This window comes from Myotis brandtii, unplaced genomic scaffold (assembly GCF_000412655.1).
Source record: "Myotis brandtii unplaced genomic scaffold, ASM41265v1 scaffold582, whole genome shotgun sequence".
Classification (NCBI taxonomy): domain Eukaryota; kingdom Metazoa; phylum Chordata; class Mammalia; order Chiroptera; family Vespertilionidae; genus Myotis; species Myotis brandtii.
Window position 1 is genome coordinate 3,739 of NW_005370187.1, and position 22,820 is coordinate 26,558.

The following is a 22,820-nucleotide window of genomic DNA, read 5'->3' on the forward strand; positions in this document are numbered from 1 at the left end:
GATAGAGAGTTAGAAACATCGATGAGAGAGAAACATCGATCAGCTGCCTCCTGCACACCTCCTATTGGGGATATGCCCACAACCAAGGTACATGCCCTTGACTGGAATCGAACCTGGGACCTCTTGGTCTGCAGGCCAACAGTCTATCCACTGAGCCAAACCAGTTAGGGTACAAAATATTTTTTAAAGTGAAAACTATTATTTGGAGTTTACCTTGTAAGTCTTGTCAACTTTCACTGTGTCTATTGGGAGTAGCAGTAATTCTTGTCTTCCTTCTTGTTTTTACTTTAATTAACAAGAAGTTATTATTGCCATGTTTGATAACCATAAGATCAGTTTTGCTTACTTCAATGGTGTACTTACCCCTATTAAATGCCCCAGTACAGCTAGGTTGTCCTTGACAAACTAGATGATCTAGAAAATGTTTCTTATGCTTAGCTATAGGGACTGTGTTAAGTGGAGTGGTTTAGGAGACCGACCAATTTGGTAGGTTTTTTCCTGATAGTATCTATTTTTCTCTTTATGATGAAATTATTAATGATAGCTCTATCCAGAACTTGGAATTGCTCACATAAATGCATCTTGATAAAAGAAGAATAGATAGGTTACAATCAGCCATTCAGTTCGGGTTGAGAGCAAATTATTAGGTGTTCAAATTATTTATTGGATATAATAAATCATCTTGACTTAAAGGCTCATTATGATTTCATTATGATCACTCATTCTCTACATCTGGAATTAGGACCAAACACAGAGGAAATGGCTTGTTTCTAATAGAAACACACCAATAGCTGGGAAAAGTTGAATATCGGGAAGCTTCTTTACTCACATTTCTAATGCCTGAGTGGGGATGACTCAAAGGCTGAGATCAGCAAGGAATGCCACCAAACACCTGTAGATGCCTTTCTTTGAAGTTTGAACATCTTCCAGAATGAAATTTTTATCATAAAAAATTGTATCTCAAAAGGGACCATTCAGAGAGAAAGTGATCCAAAATAATCAGGTAGTAGATGCATGACCTGTTACAAACAACACTCAGAGGTATTCTGGCATCACTTCCTCCATAATCTATTGTTTGAGGCTGACACCAGCCACTGCAAATTTTAAGGGAAGGGGAGGAAGACACTACTTTTAAAAAAAGATTCTTATTATATTTTTTAATCACAGAACTCCAAGCTGAATCTCATGAAACATACACACACAATCACTAATTCCTAGAATTGTCTCCTACACTCTGTCTCAAAATTTGGTGGAGTTAATGTCTCAGGGAATTTCCCAGTTCAAGCCTTAACACCAACTTGGGATAAATAGAAACATTTTTTAGTCTTGGTTTTAGTTGTTTGTTTGTTTGTTTTTAATATATTTTACTGATTTTTTACAGAGAGGAAGGGAGAGAGATAGAGAGTTAGAAACATCGATGAGAGTGAAACATCGATCAGCTGCCTCCTGCACATCCCCTACTGGGGATGTGCCCGCAACCCAGGTATATGCCCTTGACCGGAATCGAACCTGGGACCTTTCAGTCCGCAGGCCGACGCTCTTTCCACTGAGCCAAACCGGTTTTGGCGATATATATTTGTTGAATGGATGTTTATGGTCCAATAAATGAACTTATAGGGATAGATAGAAATAAGCTAATTTGACGTGCAATCCTGAGCTCACTTCTGTGTAGTGGCAGGTGGGGTTTCTGAGCCAGCAGATGCTTTTTCTGCCTGCTGTTGTCTAATCTCTGCTCCTCAAGACGAGGAGGCTCCTGCAATGAAAACAAGCTTTTCTCCCTTGACTACAACTGGGTCTGAGCCAGGGTTCTTCGGGCTTTGTCCTCTCTCACGTTGATCGCTTTGTGTGGCTAAGTGTGCATTGAACACACACCCTGACCTGTAAGGTGGGGAGGCAGGTTCTCTTCACAAACATTTATGTTCCGCCTTCTCTTTCACAGGTCTACACTGCAGTGTATCCGCACAATGACCTGCGAATATGCGCTTTGCTCATTCTTTGTACCTGGTGATAGGCAGGTGGTCATTGGAACAAAGGTAAATCGGGATTTTTTTCTTGGATTTTGGTGTCTATCCTACTCAGTATTCGAAAAGGTGTTTAAGAAACCTGGCTTCTTTTTTAGCATTAGTGGAAGTGTGTTAGAGCTGGATAACATGAGGGTGTGCATTGTCCCTGTTTTCAGGGTTTTGCTTTGTTTCTAAGAAATCAAACCTTATGTCAATTATGTGGAAAACAAAGTCACGCCCTGAGATAACTGTCACTAACATTTTGGTGGTCAGGCTTTTGTGCATCTTTTTGAGCACAAATGTAATTGTGATTTGAGAAGACTAATGATAAATACATTAAGTACCTAGCTTCATGCTTGGCAGATAGAAGCTTCAGTAAAAACCTGACCAAGGCCTCATTCCCAGCTGCTCATCAGATTGGGGGATACCATGTGGGAATGAGCAGATGTGGATTTGGAATCAGAATCTCTCCCTTAAGAAATGGGTAATTTGGAGCAAGTCCCATAACTTCTCTTAGAGTTTCCTTATCTCTGTAATGGGATCATGAGGCTTGCTTCTGACAGCTTTCCCCCCAGATGAACCTCGGTTTGAATCCCACCCAGCCCTTCCACTCACTGGCTATGAGGCCTTTGGGCAAGTTACTTAACCCTGTAAGCCTTGGTTTTCTCATGCAAAATGGTGTAAATAACCTGGCTCACAGCATGCTACTAATAAGAGCTGGTACCTTAAGTAGCAATAATGAGTAGGAGTGAGAATAAATGGAGTAAGGTCTATGTAATGTTTTGAAAAGTGCTTTGCAAGTGTTTGTCATTTTTATCTTCATAAACCAGGGCCGTGTGTGCATGATTATTTTATTAGAAAACCTGTGCAACACAATGGATATCCTTTGCCCAGCACAAAGTGACAAATAAGCTGGAGAGATCGTGGGGTCCTTGTCAGGGAAAGAGCATTAAATTCAATTAAAAGTCTCCCTCATTTTTCATTCTTCTAACAAATATTCATCTGCCATTTGCTGTTGAGAGACAATTTTGCAAATGCCTTTCAAGGCTACCTGTATGACTAAAATACAACCCCTAGCCTAGCCTCTGTGCTAGGCAGATAATGTACATTATCTCATTGAATCCCCACAACAGTGTAGAAAGGTGGGCTTTTACAGATTTAAAAAACGGGCCCATAAAGATGACTTCACCAACAGTCACTGAGTTGGAAAGAGGCAGCCCTGGGACTCCAGTCTCCACCTCATGCTCTTCCCAGCGGGCATGCAGAAGCTCAGAGCAGATTTTGCCGCTGTGTGTGGTCCCTGTTGGCGCTGTGGCCGTAGCTTACACAGGGTCCTGAGCAAGCATGGCCGATGTTTTCTAAGCTGCTACAATGTTTTTAGGTTCATTGCTCACCCTAGCATGGTAGGTAGATTATCAGTGTAGGGTAGAGAGGAAACCAAGGCTAGAAGGGGAAGGGTTGGTTAAGCCAGTTCCACAGACGTAGTCCACTTACAGGACTGATTCCAGGTTTGCCATGTGCTGTTAGGGTTATTCTGATTGGCCTGTGGCCATGATGTTTACCTTTTGAAGATGGGGAACCAATGAAAATGGCAGGAGTGCTACAGGAATAGCCACCCTGCCAGGGTTAACTCCGCACGTCAGCAGGGGTTTCATTGCGTTGATTTGGGTAGGAGTACAGAGCATGGGGTGGAGCCCATTTCCAAGCAGCCGCAGTGTTGCTGCTTGGCGGTGACGTCTTTCCTGCCCCGCGCAGGCAGGAGTAGTGGGTGTGCTGCTCAGAGCTGTGCTCGTTCTGTCGCCCACAGACAGGACGGCTGCAGCTGTATGACTTGGCCTCGGGGACGCTGCTGGAGACCGTGGATGCCCATGACGGCGCTCTGTGGTCCATGTCTCTCTCTCCAGACCAGGTAACGTACAGATGTTCACATCTGGACTTCAGGACTCTGCTGCATCTCCCATTTCTTCTGTCAGGTTTCACTGCTGCCTAATAGATTTCTCTCAGGGTTTCTTTAACGAAAGCATGTTTAGTCTAATCTTTCAATTTCCTGTGTGATGTCCTACATGTCATTGTGAAATGAGTCCTTGTTCAGCTGCTCTCGGTCATCGGTTACATTTCATCACATTCCTTACCTTCATGGTTTTCTGCCAGTGCTTTATGATACTTCTTACGAGGACAGTTCCTTGGGCAGCGCAGTGCAAAGGGTAGAGTAGGCTCTCCTCCCCTTTTAGTCCATTCATCTGTGACTAAGTCTAATGTTTTAGCAGATAAGTTGGCCCTTACAAGTCATTCACAGTGGGCTTCCTTCAGAGTCATCACCCTCCATGAGGTGCAGTGGCTCAGAACATTGTGAGGTATTATTTTAAAATACCTTAAGAGATTGTGGCCCATTCATTTGCATATTCTGAATGGTGGTGAACCTTCATTCATTGAATGTAGACATTTTTGGAAAACACTGAATCCGGATTTTAGAGTGGGTAATGCTGTTGGAGTCAGAATGCAGCAGCAGCATGTAAATTTTAAATGGTTACACCATCTTTCATTTGTACAGTGGTCTATCTCTTCCAAAATATTTTCACATCCATTATGCAGATTATTGTTATTTTTTTATTTTTTTAAATATATTTTATTGATTTTCCACAGAGAGGAAGGGAGAGGGATAGAGAGTTAGAAACATCGATGAAAGAGAAACATCGATCAGCTGCCTCCTGCATATCCTCCACTGGGGATGTGCCCACGCCCTTGGGAATCGAACCCGGGACCCTTGAGTCCGCAGGCCGACGCTCTATCCACTGAGCCCAACCGGTCAGGGCAGATTATTGTTATTTTTGCAATGACTTTGTAAACTAGGTGGTCTTTATCACCACGGCAACAGTAAGCGTCACTGTAAAGTTGTTTCCTGTTACAAATCTCTGAATTGGCCAACCAGATGCTTGAAATTGTTTCTACCTCTGTGTTGTGGACACTACACCAGCTCTGCAATGGGACGAGGCTAATTGTCTTGATATTGGGAAGCAATTTTAACGTATTTTAAGCAGCGATAGTGTAGGGATACATTTATGCTCTTAGGTGAATACTGTGAACAAACTTACTTAGGTGATCCAGTCTGTTTATCTATGGAACTGCTTTACTACTTAGTAGCAGATTCCTTAGACTGTTGCCTTCTCAGGTGGAGTACAAGCCCCCAACGCTTACTGCGTCTTTCCTCCTGATGCCGAACGGAAGTATAACTAGGACTTTCCACTAGTTGTCATCTGTCATTTGTGTCACTAGGAATTCTCAAATACGGTCTGAAGCAGCAGCCTCTAAAGAGATTGAGGGAGTTAGAAACCACATTTAGTTCTTATCTCATGCCATTGAAGACAAATGGTCTTTATACTATTTTGGTATCTTATCCAGGTTTCTGTGCTAAAATTCTTTTTAATTGGGATGTCATTTGGTTTTCAGCGTGGCTTTGTGACAGGTGGTGCAGATAAGTCTGTCAAGTTCTGGGACTTTGAGTTGGTGAAAGATGAAAATAGTACCCAGAAGAGGTGAGTAGACATTTTTTATTGTCCTCCATTTCTTGGACTGAAAGTGGGGACTCACTGAATGGACTTTTGAGTATTTCTGTTGAGCTCCAGAGTTTTTTGGCATTTTCGTCTGCCTTTGTAAGGTACTCAATGTTTTTTTCTGGATGATTTCTGTGATGCTAGGCTTTCTGTGAAGCAAACCCGAACCCTGCAGCTGGATGAAGAAGTTCTGAGTGTCAGGTACTCACCCCATCAGAACCTGTTGGCTGTGTCTTTGCTGGACTGCACTGTGAAGATTTTCTATGTCGACACCTTAAAGGTACCGTGGTCATGCCTTTCTCCCTTTCTGACTGGCCTGGGTGGAGATTGTAAAGAAGTGGCCTTGTGCCTGGCCAGTGTAGCTCAGTGATTGAGTGTTGACCTATGAACCAGGAGGTCATGGTTCTATTCCCGGTCAGGGCACATGTCTGGGTTGCAGGCTCGAGCCCCAGTGGGAGGCGTGCAGGAGGCAACCAATCAATGACTTTATCTCATCATTGATGTTTATCTCTCTCCTTCTCCCTTCCTCTCTGAAATTAATAAAAATAAATTTTTAAAAAAGAAAAAGAAGTGGCCTTGAGTGCCCAACAGGAGCATATTTCTAAAAACTTGTATGTGGATCAAACATTGTAGGTGCCCTAGGAAAGCCAAAAGAGTTTTAAAAGAGTCTTCTGGTTTATAGCTTTTGTTTAAAGCAAGTTATATTGCATATGTTCAGAAAATCCTGTCCTAGCCAGTAGTATCAAGGGCATAGCTGGGTGTCCTGGGCAGTGATTCCACACTTGGCTTTATATCAAGGTCTTTGTGTTGCTTTAACAATACAGTTTACTGGGCCCTACCCGCGGGGTTGGTGGGACTGCGTTGAACCTGGGAATGGTGTGAAGTAAGTGCCCCAGGGTCTCTCCAGCTGAGCGATCCAGAGACCATCTCTGCTGTGTGCAAGGGAGGCAGGAGGCTTCCGGGCCTCCCGCTCCACTGGGCTGCCCTGTCCTTGGCAAGGGCATGCTGGGTATGAAGTGAGACGGGTGCGGCTGCCAGCAGGGGTTTGCTTTTGAGAATAAACACATAAGGTGACCCAGACAGTGTTAGCATGGGATTTTGAAGTTATATTTTAGATTAACGTAATAAATTATGCCTGTATTTTATAGACAAACATGAATTATTTATATTCTTTTTTATGTTTAGTTTTTTCTCTCACTGTATGGACACAAACTGCCTGTTATATGCATGGACATCTCTTATGTAAGTAAAATTTAAATAGTATCTCAGTAACAAGTTATTTTTCTAAAGCATTTTCTTAGTTCTTGGCTTGATAGGTCATTTTAGAATATTTATTTTTTCATTCTGTTGTATATCTCCCCCCGACCCAAAAGCAAAATAATATATATTATAATCATACATATATATATATTAAAGTATATATATATACACACACACATATATAAACACTAAAGTATCATATATATACATATATATATATGATATTTTAATGTTTTCAGAATATTTTCACAAATTAATCCTCATAACTAGCTCCCTGTTGTGGATTCCTCAAATAATATTTTGTGTAAAATACTATAATTGATAGAGCACCCTAACATATAAAAGACTTTAAAAAGGCACCCCCTTTGCTTTGAAAGCAGGTAAGGAAGATGGGCCTTAGCTTATGTGGATATCCAGGTATTTTCCACTCTGTGAACTTAGTCTCTTGACCAAAATCCTATCTTTGCAATGTCTAGTTGTGATTAGGGTGGCGATATATACTTAAAAACAACATCCAGTCGGTATGAAAGGCGTGGGCCTGTGCTTGAGTGAGCGAGTTAACAGAACAAGTTGGTGCTGAAAAAGATTTCCGATTTTCTTGTTAACAGCCATTTGAACTAGGCATTGAAATAGGAAGAGGAGAGAGAAATGTAATAGGGAACATGGCGAGGTCCCAACATTCTAGTAGATACTTCTCTCGTTCTTTCTTTCTCTCTCCCTCTCCCTCTCTTCGCCCAAATTCTGTAGCAGATTAGAGGTTCTTTTTCCTACCTACTTAACAGGTCAATAGACAATCTCCATCAAGGCACAACACGGCCCTGTAGCCTTGCAGAAACATTGAAGCTTTTGCTTAACAAGCTTTTAAGTAGGTTTGCGGATAAAGGCAAAGTAGGTGCTCTTGGTAGAGAAATGGGGTTGCTTTCTTGGCATTGATTTTCATGTTTTGGAGAGAATGGGTTAAATGTTCTGGTAGCTTGTCTTTCTCTACAGAGTCGGATAATCAAGTAAAGCGATGTGTTTCCTCTCTTCCTCATAGGACGGAGCACTGATAGCAACCGGCTCTGCCGACAGGAATGTGAAAATCTGGGGTTTGGACTTCGGGGACTGCCACAAGTCTCTCTTTGCACACGATGACAGGTGGGCGCAGTCTTTTCAGAGACTCCCTTTCAGTCACCTGTACCATTTCCCTTGAGCATGTGTCTATGTTTAGTGTCTCAGATCGTCATACATTTAAAATTCTAAAGTATAAGACACTCTAGGACTAGCTATTCAAAAGCTATTGATGTATGTAAGACTCTGAATAACGTGGACTTGGATGACATTTGAATACTCTTCTCGCCTTTCAGTGTGATGTACCTACAGTTTGTCCCCAAGTCTCACCTCTTCTTCACCGCCGGGAAAGACCGGAAGATCAAGCAGTGGGACGCGGACAACTTTGAGCACATACAGACTCTGGAGGTAACCCGCCTGCTTGCTGGCTTGGGACTGAAGTACTTCAAAGACTGGGTGCTGGCTCCCCTAATGTGAGCAGGTAGCAGTCTGTGAGTAACATTCTGACTCCCGGTTGGGGGTTTGTTTTTCCTCTCTCCAGGGGCACCACCAGGAGATATGGTGCTTGGCTGTAAGCCCCAATGGAGACTATGTCGTGTCATCGTCCCATGACAAATCTCTGAGACTTTGGGAGAGAACAAGGGAGCCTCTTATTCTTGAGGAGGAGAGGGAAATGGTAAGGACTTGGGCCTGGTTACAAATGCGCTGGTGGGTGTCTGACACGCTATCCCCACCCAAGTTCTCTGTCTGGTTTAGTCACCCCTCAGGCAGTGCAAGTCCAAGGACGCCTGAGATGGGGGATATTCCCACGACGACTGCCACCATTCAGCAGCCGGGCAGAGGCGAGGCCACAGGGATTAGACTTTGAAGCAGCAGCTCCTAGCTGTCTCCTCCTCATTTCACTTTGCATAGAGACCATGTTTCTTCCTTCAGATTAATTTCTGTCTGTCTCTTGGCAGCAAAGGGAAGCAGAATATGAGGAGAGTGTGGCCAAAGAAGACCAGCCAGCAGTAAGTAAACTTGGGATCCTGGGATTGTGCCTGTAATTATCTTATTGGAATTTAGCCTAATTTCAAGAATTTCTGAGGGAGTTAGAACTGGGCAGATGCCGAGGTCATCACCAGCTGAGGTGAGACAGATTATGTGTAGTCCTTTCAGTCAACTGTATTCTGGCTTTTTTTTTTTTTAGGAGACTTCGGGGAATTATTTCATTATAGAACAAAAATTAAAATTGGGAAAAATTGAGAAGCTGGGTGTTATTTTAAAACATTTGTAGAGAAAAATATTCTTATGATAATACATGTAAAATACTCAACATGGTGTCTGAGTGTAGCTGATGACCAGTGTTGTTATTATGAAACCATAGTGCCTGTTCTTTTAGGGATAGTAGGTTAACTTATTGGCTCTTTAATGCTTGTCAAAAGTATTATTCAAGGATCTCTTTGTTTTCTGGCAGGTTCCAGGGGAGACTCAAGGAGAAAATTACTTTACTGGAAAGAAAACTATTGAAACAGTCAAAGCAGTAAGTTGATATAGAATGTAGTACCTCATTTTTTCATAAGATCTGGACTCTTTAGTAATAGTCTTTATCAACCAAATAGTCTTGTGGCAAAAAAAAAAAAAAAGATTAAATTTATAGGGAGATCAAAACCCATTTTCCTTCTTTGTAAGAAGGACAGGGGTTGCTGCACCTGTTTGCCTTCTAGAAAGGAAAGCTTGGTCTCCTAAAAGTAGCACCTTTCAGCCGTTCCTGGGGCTGCCCTACCCAGGTGTCCACCTCCATTCTTACCAGAAGCCAGGACACTTAGTCCCGCCCTAGAAATAAAAAGAACCAAGGATGCCTTTGCATGCAGTTTGCCACGCTGAAAGTAGCACCTTTCAGCCGTTCCTGGGGCTGCCTTACCCAGGTGTCCACCTCCATTCTTACCAGAAGCCAAGACACTTAGTCCCGCCCTAGAAATAAAAAGAAGAACCAAGGATGCCTTTGCATGCAGTTTGCCACGCTGTTGGCACATCTTTATTAAACTGGGTCAAGCGCTTTGGTGATTTTCCCATCAGGCCCTCCAGGTGCAGTGTTCTGGGATGAAGGAGTGTGTCCTGGTGACTTCTGTCCTTTGTCCTCGTCTGTGTAGGCTGAGAGGATCATGGAGGCTGTTGAACTATACCGAGAAGAAACTGCAAAAATGAAAGAACACAAAGCCATTTGTAAAGCTGCAGGGAAAGAGGTAAGATAGCCCATGACATTACGCTCTGGAGACATTTATAGATAGAGAATTCCTGAGAGGAAAACCATTGTTCAGGACTTACTAACTCAGGTCAGGAAATGAGAGGGATGTAGTAGAATTCATTCTCATTCAAACATTAGAAAGAGCGAATTGAGGAAGTGGGGGGTGGGGGAAGCTTGGTCTTAATAAACGGGAAGGAGAGCAAAGTGAGATTATTGAGTAGACACTCACGCTCCTACTTTGGTTCAGAGGCAGGGTAACCATGTCAGATTTCTGGTGAAACCTGTTGCCCAAACGCACTCATAAGCACTATTGAAACTGAAAGGCCTGATTGTGCTTTACACTCACTCTTTGTTTGGGGGTTAGTCTTGTCTCTTTTTAAAATATAAAATACTAGTATCTCCCTGTCTATGACAAACACTTTCAAAGTCTCATTTTTTAATGACTGGATTTAATAATTTCTTCACAGGTTCCTCTCCCTACCAACCCCATCCTGATGGCTTACGGCAATATCTCTGTGAGTACGTCTAAGTTTCCTCTTGGTCAGTCAGAGGTGAGGGAGGAGGTAATACTTTGTCATTAAAAATCCCTCCTGAAGGGTGGTGTCCTCTATTACTTTGAATTTGTAAAGGACCAATTTAGTGTAACTTCCAGGTCATCCTTTTTGGTTGGGCTGGCCTGGCATTCTTCCGTTTTCTAGTGCTTATTCATGTTTCGTGTCCAAAGCCCTCTGAAGATTCTGTTCATCTAAATGAACTTTGAAATTACAGGTGTGGGAGGAAAAGTTAGCATCAATCAGATACAGGAGAGAGAGGGAGAGTAATGTGCAGTGCAACTACCAACCGTCTCCAGTTCCTTAGAACGTGACTTGCATGTCTCATTCCTCCCAACAGTCCTGAGTCAGGGCATCTTCCTTTTACAGGCAGGAAACTGGCCTGACTTAGAGCTACAGGTGACTAGTTGGTAAGTGGCAGAGCTGGATCGTGAGCCCAGAGCTGACTAACACTGGGTCCATGCACGTCTTGCCATTTCAGTACACTGTCTCGTGAGAGAGGATCCTGGATTTTAGGAAATGAGAGATTCAGTAGAAACCAGTCAAGACTGTGTCACTAATGCCTTTGTCCTTCCTTTGTAGCCTTCAGCTTACGTGTTGGAGATTTTTAAAGGAATCAAGTCAAGGTGCGTCTCAGTGCACAGTTATTATCACTGGTCAGCTAACAACATTTATTGAGTGTGTATCTAAACATGAGATAAGGAGAAATTATAATCCATCATCCTTATAGGGTTAACTGTCAAAATTTTGAGGGAAAATAATTTATTATAATGTTCTTTTTGAAGTAGAGGTAAGAGGCTCTACTTTTAAGGAGAAATGAAGGGTAGTATTACTTTATATTGTAGGTAATGAAATCATCTATATCAAGCATGTCAAACTTGCAGGCCGCATGCTTCGTTTATTTGGCCTGTGTTAGCCTTTGAGTTTGACATGCTTGATCTCTGTAATTCAGTCATAGCAGCAGCTAACATTCTTTGTAGTGTGCTTCTTTGACTTATTTCCTGTGCACATAACAGTTAGAACCATCTTGCATACAATTTTGTATCCTGTCCTTTTTCACAGAATATTTCTTAAGCGTTTACCAAAATCATTGAATTAGTTCAAAATATTCCATTATACAAATAATTACTATTGGAGTTTACGTGTCTTTTGCTATTATCAATATTGCTTCAGTGAACACCTTTACGTAGAAATCTGTCATTATTTTTCTGAAGGTGATTTTTATCTCTGATTATTGAAGTTAAAATTTTGTATTTGTTAGCCCTTACTGGTTTTTAATAATTTCTATGTCTTTTGTCGTATATTTTTGGAATAATGTTTCTTATTTGTGATTTCCCTTTTGATTTTACTTGTGAGCTTGAGCTACAATATCTAAATGTGTCTTACAAGTAGTAAACAGGATCCTTCACTAGAGACATGTAACGGGAGCTTAGATTCATGGAGGTGCAGTGTGTTCCTAGGTGGGAAGAATCTGTGTTTTAAAGGTTTTTTTTTCTTTAACTTACAGTTTTGTGATTCCATTTGAAATCCTCTTGGAATTGCTGAAATAATGCTAGAATTAGTTCAAGAAAAGTAAAACAAATGAAACCAGAGCAACAAGGGGGAGCTATTCCCCTAGATTTAAAAACGTACAAACAAAAACCTGTTAGTTGGCAAAATTTAAATAGTACAGGGTTGTTGTCAGAATCAATTGATCATCAAAACTTACTCAGAAGGCCTCAAACAGACAATTTTTATAAGGACTCAATAAAGATGGAATAGTGAACAATAGGCTTTGGAGAAATTGGTTTCTAGAAGAATAAAAAGTTAGATTCTCCTGTGCCATGGACCAAAATGCATCCAATAGATTAAAATATTAAATATAAAAAACCATTGAAAAGAGAACCATCTAGAATATTGAATTTCACTCTAAATGGATAAGGTCTGTTCGATAAAAGCAGTAGGAAAAATAGTCGAGGAAAGCTTTAAGATGGCTGCGCTGACTGTGACGCTTTCTCCTCAGTGAGCTGGAAGAGTCGCTGCTGGTGCTGCCTTTCTCCTACGTCCCTGACATCCTGAGACTCTTCAATGAGTTCATCCAGCTGGGCTCTGACGTGGAACTTCTGTGTAGGTGCCTCTTCTTCCTCCTCAGGTAACTCCTTTTCCAGGATAGACCCTGTCTTCTCAGCACAACTGCTCCAGTGGAACCTTCACTGAAGCTGTCACCACTTTGGGATGAAGAAACCGATGTTTCGGTTTCAGGGACTGTCACAGAACTTCAGTGCGGCCTGGCGTGAATTATTCCTTGTCCTTGAGAATAGTCAGAATCAGTTTTGCCCTTAAAACAAGTACTGTGAGGTTAACATTGCTCAGGAATGCTTCGTCAGTCTCCAGGCTGCAGTCCAACAGCCTGGGTCTAAGCAGTTTGCCTCATTTGTAAGTTTAAGTTAATGGTTTTGTCTTGTCCTTGTAACAGCCTTTTCAGGAATGATGGATTATTTTCCAGGTCTGTAGAGGTACAGATGCAAAAGAAGGGCATATATAAAAGAAACTAAATCGGAAAATATGTTCATTAGATTATATTCTCAAATATGAAGAATTCTTATTCATGTGTAATTGAGAGGACTATTTACAAAGGCTTAAGAATGTATTACTCTGTTTCAAGCTGATAGAACAGAGAACATGAAGAGACAAATTGGACATTCCTTAAAATGCTGTTAGGACAAAATAAAAACTGGTCAGCCAATACCAAGTAGTTCAAAGAAACAGGTATGTTTAGTGAAGTTGGTGAATTGGCCTGTTTTCATGATTCTTAGCTCTCCTCCATACTTTTTCTATTTGGATGTTAGCGAAAGAAGAACAATATATTTACATTGTTCTGTTGCCATATTTAGAATTTGGGGCAAATTGTAAGGACTTAACAGTATTACTAATAATTTCTTGTTGCTGTGGCATATGAGCTGTTGAATCAGGATTACTCTTTCTAAAAGAAACACCCTGAGTGCCAGCATATCCGAGGGTTGTAGGTGGGTACCAGTTACCTCACAGGTAGAGATGGCAGGTCCCAGTCGAAGGCGAGGGTGAGTGGGGTTGAAGGAGCCTGTGCTCATCAAGGTGTCTGGGTCCTCCAGGTCTGAGTTTGAACCTCTGATAGGGTCTGGCACAGTGTCTTTAAACTGTTATCAGATAGAACTGAATAGTAGGGAATAAAGTCCTTTCCCCTTTTTACTAGAAACGTCTCTATTCCCATGATGCCTTAACAAGTGTTTTTGCTTTGCTATTGTGTCTGTTTGCTATTTGTGGAAGGGGTAAGTAGAGTCAGCCCACTCACTACCCCTCTTCAAAATATGGCTGTTTTCTTTTTCTATTAGGATTCACTTTGGGCAGATCACTAGCAACCAAATGCTTGTGCCAGTGATTGAAAAATTAAAGGAAACAACTATTTCAAAAGTCAGCCAAGTCCGGGTAAGTATGTTGTAGAGCTACAGCAGTGAGGGGGAGACCCTAGTGTGTGACTTAGGCACAGCGCCCTGGGCTCCTTCTGTCTTGGGTGGTGTTGGCCAGACATGATCTGTATTTGAGGTTAGCTTGGCGGGGGAGCTGGTAGGAATAGGAACACAGGGCCCCAGGCTTACTGGCCCCTGGCTCACATAAGCTGATTCTTAAGGTACTGAGCTCACGTGAGACAAGTTTCACCTTTCTGTCTTCTACTCAGGATGTTATCGGCTTCAACCTGGCGGGTCTTAACTATCTCAAGAGGGAGTGCGAGGCAAAAAGTGAAGTTATGTTTTTCGCTGATGCGACCAGCCACTTGGAAGAGAAGAAGAGGAAGAGGAAAAAGAGGGAGAAGCTGATTTTAACACTGACCTAGAACTGAAATGTGGTGCTTTTTCTACTTTTAAAAAGGACTTCTGAACTAAGCAGCATTAGAGGCCAAGTCTGCTTACCAGGAGCCAAGTAAGAGCTTACCGTCTGCGGAGGATCCCAGGATGTGGCCCTGCTTTGCCTGTGGGCTCCATTGCTTGGACTTGACCAATGAGTCATTTAAAATCTTTTCTGTGCCTCGAAGGTTGGGCCTTTCAGGAGTTGGTCCCCTTATAATCTAGCAGAAGGCAAAGAAATTTTTTAACTAGGTGTGTGTTTCCCTAGAGTTAACATTTCAAGAGTATCTTATTTCTGCCCTGGCAGATTTGTGACCCTGCGTTCTCCGGCTGAGACAGGTGCACAGTTGAATGTCCTCTGCCCACAAATGCAGGGTCATGGAGAGCTGAAAGGACCATGGAAATGACCTAGAGCGGCCTCCTTAAACTAACTCTTACAGATTATTTCTGTATATAGAAATATCCTACTTGTGAACTGCTTATCCTTCTCTTAATAAATTAGTTGTTTCTAACTAAAGTGCAGTCGAGCTGAGACTCCTGGCTGGCTTCTGGGTGATTAGTGCCCTGTATGTATAATGTGTGTCTACATGGCAGGGAGTTGGGACTGTTTTAGGAAAAGAAATTGACAAGTGGCCTTTCATCAGAGCTTTGACCTGGTTGAACTTTTGAGTCACAGAAGTAGATTTTACACTTCTTTTTGGGGGAATGGGGATTTCTCATTGCCCTTATTACTGACAGTTGGACTTAAACAGATGCCTTATGGAGCCTGCTTAGGCAGGTGACTACAGGAAGATCGCGACTGCTGCCAGCGGGTGCTGACGTCATGGGAGGCTGGGATGGGTGTGGGTCTGTTTCTAGTGAGAGAATTCTGATTTCCCCTGGAGTGTGTACATAACAGTGTTGGTCATCTTATCTGTTCAACTTTGCATTTTTATTCAAATTTTATCTCTTCGAGAAACACTGTCATTTACGTGGCACTGTCCTTGCTGTACTCTAATATGTACATGTCTAAATAAGTTGTGTCATTTACATGTTTCATCTTTAAAAAAAAAAAATCAGAGAGGTTATATTTATATTTATCTTCCCAGGGCTGGAAAGCATGGGAATTGCCCAGTTTTCTAACTTTCTACTAAAGGAATATGTCTAAGTAGAAAGTTCATAACTACTTACAAATATATTGTGTGTGTATATATGTATAGTGTGTAAGAGCTGCATACTTATTTTTATATCAGAATGTTTTATGATGTAATACTAAATTATAGGCAGAGGCCTTCCCCTGCATTTGAAGAGCAGGTTTCCATTTATATGTATTTTGGAGGGATAAAAAATAATGAAATTTATAAAAATAGCGCCATAAAGTTGCTTTGATAATTTAAAATCATTTGCATTTATATGTTTGTACTGATTATCTTCGATCGGCTGCCTCCTGTGCACACCTGACGGGATTGAACCCGAAACCTGAATATGTGCCCTGACCAGGAATCGAACCAGGGACCCTTCGGTGCATGGGTCAACACTCAGTCAGCTGAGCCACACAAGCCAGGGCCATATAAATTTTAGAATCAGCTTATAAATACCAAATACCTGCTGGGAATTTTGGATTGTATTAGATCTTTTGACCAGTTTGGGAAGAATTGACATCTAAACCATATTGAGTCTTCCAACCCACAAGAAGTTTTATCTATTTAGTTCTGTGATTTTCAGTGTACTGATCTTACAATATTAGAATTGGTCAAAAGAAGATATATAAATGACCAAAAGCCCATGAAAAGATGCTTGCCTCAGTCCTCAGGGAAACAAATGAATACTACAGTGAATTACCATTACACATCCATTACCATGGCTAAGATAACCTGAAAAGTCCACATGTGCTGAGGATGTACAGCAACTAGAGGTCTCCTCCTCTTACGGTATGAACAATGGTACAAGCACTTGGAAAAGCTGAATCACAAACATACCAATCATGAATAGCCCTTCCACTCCCAAGTATTTATACTATACGCTCACACAACAATCTGTATTGAATATCCGTTAATAGCTTTATTCATAACAGCCAAAACCTGGAAACTACTCAGATGTCTATTAAAAGGTGAATATACACTGAGTGGCACTGTTGATGTAGTGTATGGATGTACTAATATGCATGTAGTAAGATGGATGGATTTTAAAATCATGCTATCGAAGAGTCCTCTAACTACAGCCCCTAGTAGAAAGGTAACATACCGAGGACACTATACTTTGTGACAAAGACCAGCTTTGTCAGCGAGGACATCAAAAACGCCCTGGCCGGTTGCTGGGTGGTTAAGAGTGTCGGCCTGCGGATCTTGATTCCTGGCAAGGGAATGTACCTAGGTTGCAGGTTCCTGGCCCCTGTCTGGGTGTGTGCAGGAGGCAACCAATGGATGTGTCTCCCCGCCCCCCGTGTCTCCCACTCTCCCTAAAAATCAGTGGAAAAATACCCTCAGGTGAGGGTTGAAAAAAATAAAAAATCATGCTACATGAGGGAATGCAGACATAAAAGAGTACAGTTCCGTTTATATAAAATTAAAAATGCAAACCCATCTAGAATGAGCGTGCTGACTCCCTCCAACACGTCTAGGAGCTAAGCGGGCACTTTGAGGACCCTGAGGAAATGGGGTTCGGGTGGGGGAGGAACAGGATGGCAGGCCACGAGTAGGTTGGGCTGCGATGTTCTGTGGGAATCAGGAGAGCCTGTGGTTGGAGTGAGGGTCATGGGGTAAAGAAAAGGTGGGTGTGAATAATTATCCTGGTTGTACCCGGTATGAAGCCACTGTTTGCCCTGCCCCCCCGCCCCCCATCAGCTCAAGTCCCACGAAAAGCAGAGGAACCCTGCCATCCTGCGGGAGGATATACCGGACGCTCTCCTGTCTCTGAGCCACAGTTTGCTGTTTCGGGGCATCCAGGGGAAGCTGGGCAGAAAAGCTGCACACCCTCATTTCAAAGGTGAAACTCAGACATTCACTCATAACTGGTTTTCAGATCTAGGGAATCTGGTTCTTTGCGGTTTCCTTTGAAACATCCGGGTTTCGTGCTGGGCCAAGGTGGTCTGTGGTGAGCAGGCCCTGCCCCCAGGGCCAGGTGTGCGCCTGGCTCCGTGTTTCTTTCAGGTCTCACTCGTGACCTTCTACCTGCAGGGACATGGAACCATCCCAGCTCTGGGCGCCTTTCCCTTTCCCGGGTCAGCTGGGTGCTTATTTCAAGTGAACCTCAGACCATCCACAGTGGCCCCGTGACCTGCTACAAAAGTCAACCCGCTCAAGAGCTTTGCAAAATTCACATGTTGGGGTGCAAGGCTCCTTTGTCTCATTTGCATTTGCTTTGTACCCCCCTCCCCTGTGAGGAGTAAATGCAAAACTGCCAAGTAGCACAAATAAAAAAAACTAGCACTTTTATATTTGTAAAGTGCTTTATGCTTTTTAATGATTGTTGACAGCTGTGGTCTGACCTTTAGTGCTCTCCAGCTCAGCTGCTAGGGCACTGGTTCTCAACCTTGGCTGCACATTAGAATCACCTGGGAATCTTTTTAAAATCCTGATTTCTGGGTCTCATCCTCCAGAAATTGTTTCTTTGTTACTAATGTTGTGGCCCCACCCCATAACAAAGAATACCCTCAGGTGAGGGTTGAAAAAAATAAAAAATCATGCTACATGAGGGAATGCAGACATAAAAGAGTACAGTTCCGTTTATATAAAATTAAAAATGCAAACCCATCTAGAATGAGCGTGCTGACTCCCTCCAACACGTCTAGGAGCTAAGCGGGCACTTTGAGGACCCTGAGGAAATGGGGTTCGGGTGGGGGAGGAACAGGATGGCAGGCCACGAGTAGGTTGGGCTGCGATGTTCTGTGGGAATCAGGAGAGCCTGTGGTTGGAGTGAGGGTCATGGGGTAAAGAAAAGGTGGGTGTGAATAATTATCCTGGTTGTACCCGGTATGAAGCCACTGTTTGCCCTGCCCCCCCGCCCCCCATCAGCTCAAGTCCCACGAAAAGCAGAGGAACCCTGCCATCCTGCGGGAGGGTATACCGGACGCTCTCCTGTCTGAGCCACAGTTAGCTGCTGTTTCGGGGCATCCAGGGGAAGCTGGGCAGAAAAGCTGCACACCCTCATTTCAAAGGTGAAACTCAGACATTCACTCATAACTGGTTTTCAGATCTAGGGAATCTGGTTCTTTGCGGTTTCCTTTGAAACATCCGGGTTTCGTGCTGGGCCAAGGTGGTCTGTGGTGAGCAGGCCCTGCCCCCAGGGCCAGGTGTGCGCCTGGCTCCGTGTTTCTTTCAGGTCTCACTCGTGACCTTCTACCTGCAGGGACATGGAACCATCCCAGCTCTGGGCGCCTTTCCCTTTCCCGGGTCAGCTGGGTGCTTATTTCAAGTGAACCTCAGACCATCCACAGTGGCCCCGTGACCTGCTACAAAAGTCAACCCGCTCAAGAGCTTTGCAAAATTCACATGTTGGGGTGCAAGGCTCCTTTGTCTCGGAACCATCCAGCTCTGGGCGCCTTTCCCTTTCCCGGGTCAGCTGGTGCTTATTTCAAGTGAACCTCAGACCATCCACAGTGGCCCCGTGACCTGCTACAAAAGTCAACCACTTCCAGAGCTTTGCTGGCCTTCTGTGAGGGACACAGGAAAGCAAAATTCACATCTTGGGGGGCAAGGTTCCTTTGTCTCATTTGCCTTTGCTTTGTATCTGTGTATCCCCCCTCCCCCATGGTGATGGGGGGAGCTCATGGAATCCCCACCTTCACTCCTACTGACCTGGGCTCAGGTCTAAGTAGAAACTTTTTTTTTTTTTTTTAAATTTAAAATTTATTTTTAATCCTCACCTGAAGACATGTTTATTAATTTTAGAGAGAGAAAGGGAGAGGGAGAGGGAGAGGGAGAGGGAGAGGGCTCTCTGATGTTTCTTCTTATAAGGACTCTAATCCTGTCCTGTTGACCTCAGTTAACCTTAATTGCCTCCTTATAGGTCCTATCTCCAAGTAGAGCAGTGGTTCTCAACCTTGGCTGCACATTAGAATCACCTGGGAATCTTTTTAAAATCCTGATTTCTGGGCCTCATCCTCCGGAAATTCTGTTTCTTTGTTACTAATGTTGTGGCCCCACCCCATAACAAAGAAACAGAATTTCTGGAGGATGAGGCCCAGAAATCAGGATTTTAAAAAGATTCCCGGGTGATTCTAATGTGCAGCCAAGGTTGAGAACCACTGTTGTGATTTACATAATGAAAGGAGGACACTGAAGACTAGTCTGGAAGGGCCACAGATGTCAGTGCTGACAAAGCTGGTCTTTGTCTCATCAGTAGGGTGTCCTCGGCATGTTACGTGTCCTGGGGGGCTGTGGTTAGATGACTCTGGTGTAGATTTCAGTTCCCTGGGCTGAGCCCCTCCCCTGGGTTAGCCTCTAGAAGTCAGAGTGGTGGGAAGCAGCCTTGTTTTCTCACTAGTGATGGGTACCCTGTACTTTTCATGGAAACATCTTCACATGAAGGAGATAAAGCAACCACAAGGTTATTTTTACAATTCAGCAAATTTTCTGGACATGCCAGTCATTTATACTTGATCAGTTGTATTCTAGCAAAGAACACACAACCCAAAATCTATGAGACTCAGTGAAAGGAGTCCTGAAAGGGACGTTCATCACATGACAGGTCTACCTCAAGAAACAAGAAAAGTCTCAAACAATCTAACCCTACAACTAAAAGAACCAGCAAAAGAACAAGCCACGAGTAAGAAGAAGGAAGGAAATTAGAGCAGAAATAAATGGCAGAAATAAATGACACATTATTTGCAGATGACATGATATTGTACATAGAAAACCCTAAAGACTCCATCAAAAAACTATTAGACTTAATAAATGAATTTGGCAATGTAGCAGGATACAAAAGTAACACCCAGAAATCTATGGCTTTTTTATACACCAATAATGAACTTACAGAAAGAGAAGTTAAAAAAGCAATCCCATTTACCATTGCAAAAAAAATTAAGATGCCTAGGAATAAACTTAACTAAGGAGGTAAAAGACCTGTACTCAGAAAACTACAGGACTTTGAAAAAAGAGATAGAGGAGAATATAAACAAATGGAAGAATATACCGTGATCATGGATTGGAAGAATCAACATCATTAAAATGTCCATACTACCCAATGTAATCTATAGATTCAATGCAATCACCATTAAAATACCAATGGAATATTTCACAGACCTAGAACAAACTCCAAAAATTCACATGGAATAAAAAAAGACCCCGAATAGCTGCAGCAATCCTGAGAAAGAACAAAGTTGGAGAGATCTCAATACCAGATATCAAGCTATACTACAAAACCACGGTTCTCAAAACTGCCTGGTACTGGCACAAGAACAGACATATAGACCAATGGAACAGAACAGAGAACCCAGAAATTGACCCAAGCCAGTATGCTCAATTAATATTTGACAATGGAGTCTAGACAGTCTCTTCAATAAATAGTGTTGGGAAAATTGGACAGATACATGCAAAAGAAATGAAACTAGATCACCAACTTACACCATACACAAAAATAAATTCAAAATGTATAAAGGACTTAAACATAAGATGGGAAACCAAAAATATTAGAGGAATCCACAGGGAGCAAAGTATCAGACATTTGTCATAGCAATATATTTACCAATACAGCTCCTAGAGCAATAGAAACTAAGGAGAAAATAAACAACTGAGACTACATTAAAATAAAAAGCTTATGCACAGCAGAAGAAACCATCAACAAAACAAGGGTGAGGGCATTTGCTGGGGGCGTGGGAGTGGCTGGAGAGAGGGCAATGGAGGAAAAAAATAATAGTGTAATAGCTATGTATGGGCCAGGGGGTGGGATACTTGAAATATTAGGGGGCCACTCGGTAAAGTATATGATTGTCTAACCACTATGTTGTGCACCTGAAACTAATACAGAATAATATTGAATGTGAACTATAATGTAGGAAAAAAAGATGGAAAATTGTATGTTATATGTTTTTCCTCATCTTAAAAAAAAAAGAAATGACATAGAGACTTAAAAAAAAAAAATACCAGCCCTAACCGGTTTGGCTCAGTGGATAGAGCGTCAGCCTGCGGACTCAAGGGTCCCAGGTTTGATTCCGGTCAAGGGCATGTACCTTTGTTGCCGGCACATCCCCAGTAGGGGGTGTGCAGGAGGCAGCTGCTCAATGTTTCTCTTTCATCGATGTTTCTAACTCTCTATCCCTCTCTCTTCCTCTGTGTAAAAAAAAAACAAAAACAAAAAACAAAAACCCAAAGATCAAAGAAACCAACAGCTGGTTCTTTTGAAAAAATAAACAAGATTGATGAACCTTTAGCCAGACTCATCAAGAAACAATGAGTGAGGACCCAAATAAATAAAACAGAAACAAAAGTGGTGAAGTAACCACTGACACCACAGAAATACAAAGAATTGTAAGAAAATACTATGAACAACTATATGCCAACAAATTGGACAACTTGGCCAAAAAACCAATTCCTAGAAACATAAAATCTTTCAAAACTCAATCAGAAAGAATCCAAAAATCCTGAGAGACCAGTAACAACTGATGACATTGAAGCAGTGATCAAAAAACACCCAGCAAACAAAGTCCTGGACCAGACAGCTTCATAGGCGAGTTTTACCAAACATTCAAAGAAGAACTAACACCTCCTCTTCAAACTATTCCAAAACTTCAAGAGGAGGGAAGACTTCCAAGCTCTTTTAACAAGGCCAGCATTATCCTAATTCCAAAACCAGATAAAGACAACACAAAGGAACTTATAGGTCAATATCCCTAATGAACATGGGTGCTAAAATCCTCAACGAAATACTAGCAAATCACACCCAGCAACACATCAAAAAGATCATACACCATGACCAACTGAGATTTATTGTAGGGATGCAAGGCTAGTACAATATTCGCAAATCAATAAATGTGATACATCGCATAAACAAAGGATAAAAATCACATGATCATATCAATAGATGCAGAAAAAACATTCGACAAAATCCAGCACCCACTGTGGGACTAGAGGGATCATAACTCAACATAATAAAGGCCATAGGGGACGGGCTAGAGAAGGTCAATGGGGGAAAAGGGGGGACATATGTAATACTTTCAACAATAAAAATTTGAAATAAAAAAATAAGGCCATATATGACAAACCCACAGCCAACATCATACTCAGTGAGCAAAAACTAAGAGCATTTCCCCAAAGTTCATTTTATGGGGTTCCTGGGTGCAAGGCTGGAGGACCCAGGACAGGTCTGGGAGCAGCGGACCAGAACCAAGCAGCCATTTGTGA

General features: G+C 42.4%; 1 protein-coding gene across 1 annotated transcript in view; it reads left to right on the forward strand.

Moving 5' to 3' along the window:
- LOC102253135 (WD repeat-containing protein 3) overlaps nucleotides 1–15,860 on the forward strand; it is a 19,230-nt gene extending 3,370 nt beyond the window's left edge. The window contains exons 3-18 of the mRNA XM_005879091.2: nucleotides 1,940–2,033; nucleotides 3,811–3,912; nucleotides 5,451–5,536; nucleotides 5,699–5,834; nucleotides 6,740–6,796; nucleotides 7,851–7,951; nucleotides 8,161–8,272; nucleotides 8,406–8,540; nucleotides 8,824–8,874; nucleotides 9,321–9,386; nucleotides 9,997–10,089; nucleotides 10,559–10,606; nucleotides 11,225–11,268; nucleotides 12,645–12,773; nucleotides 13,993–14,086; nucleotides 14,337–15,860. Of these exons, the coding sequence (XP_005879153.2) occupies nucleotides 1,940–2,033; nucleotides 3,811–3,912; nucleotides 5,451–5,536; nucleotides 5,699–5,834; nucleotides 6,740–6,796; nucleotides 7,851–7,951; nucleotides 8,161–8,272; nucleotides 8,406–8,540; nucleotides 8,824–8,874; nucleotides 9,321–9,386; nucleotides 9,997–10,089; nucleotides 10,559–10,606; nucleotides 11,225–11,268; nucleotides 12,645–12,773; nucleotides 13,993–14,086; nucleotides 14,337–14,492 (1,504 nt within the window). The 3' untranslated portion in view covers nucleotides 14,493–15,860. The remainder of the gene's footprint in view (nucleotides 1–1,939; nucleotides 2,034–3,810; nucleotides 3,913–5,450; nucleotides 5,537–5,698; nucleotides 5,835–6,739; nucleotides 6,797–7,850; nucleotides 7,952–8,160; nucleotides 8,273–8,405; nucleotides 8,541–8,823; nucleotides 8,875–9,320; nucleotides 9,387–9,996; nucleotides 10,090–10,558; nucleotides 10,607–11,224; nucleotides 11,269–12,644; nucleotides 12,774–13,992; nucleotides 14,087–14,336) is intronic.
- The last annotated feature ends 6,960 nt before the right edge of the window (nucleotides 15,861–22,820 follow it).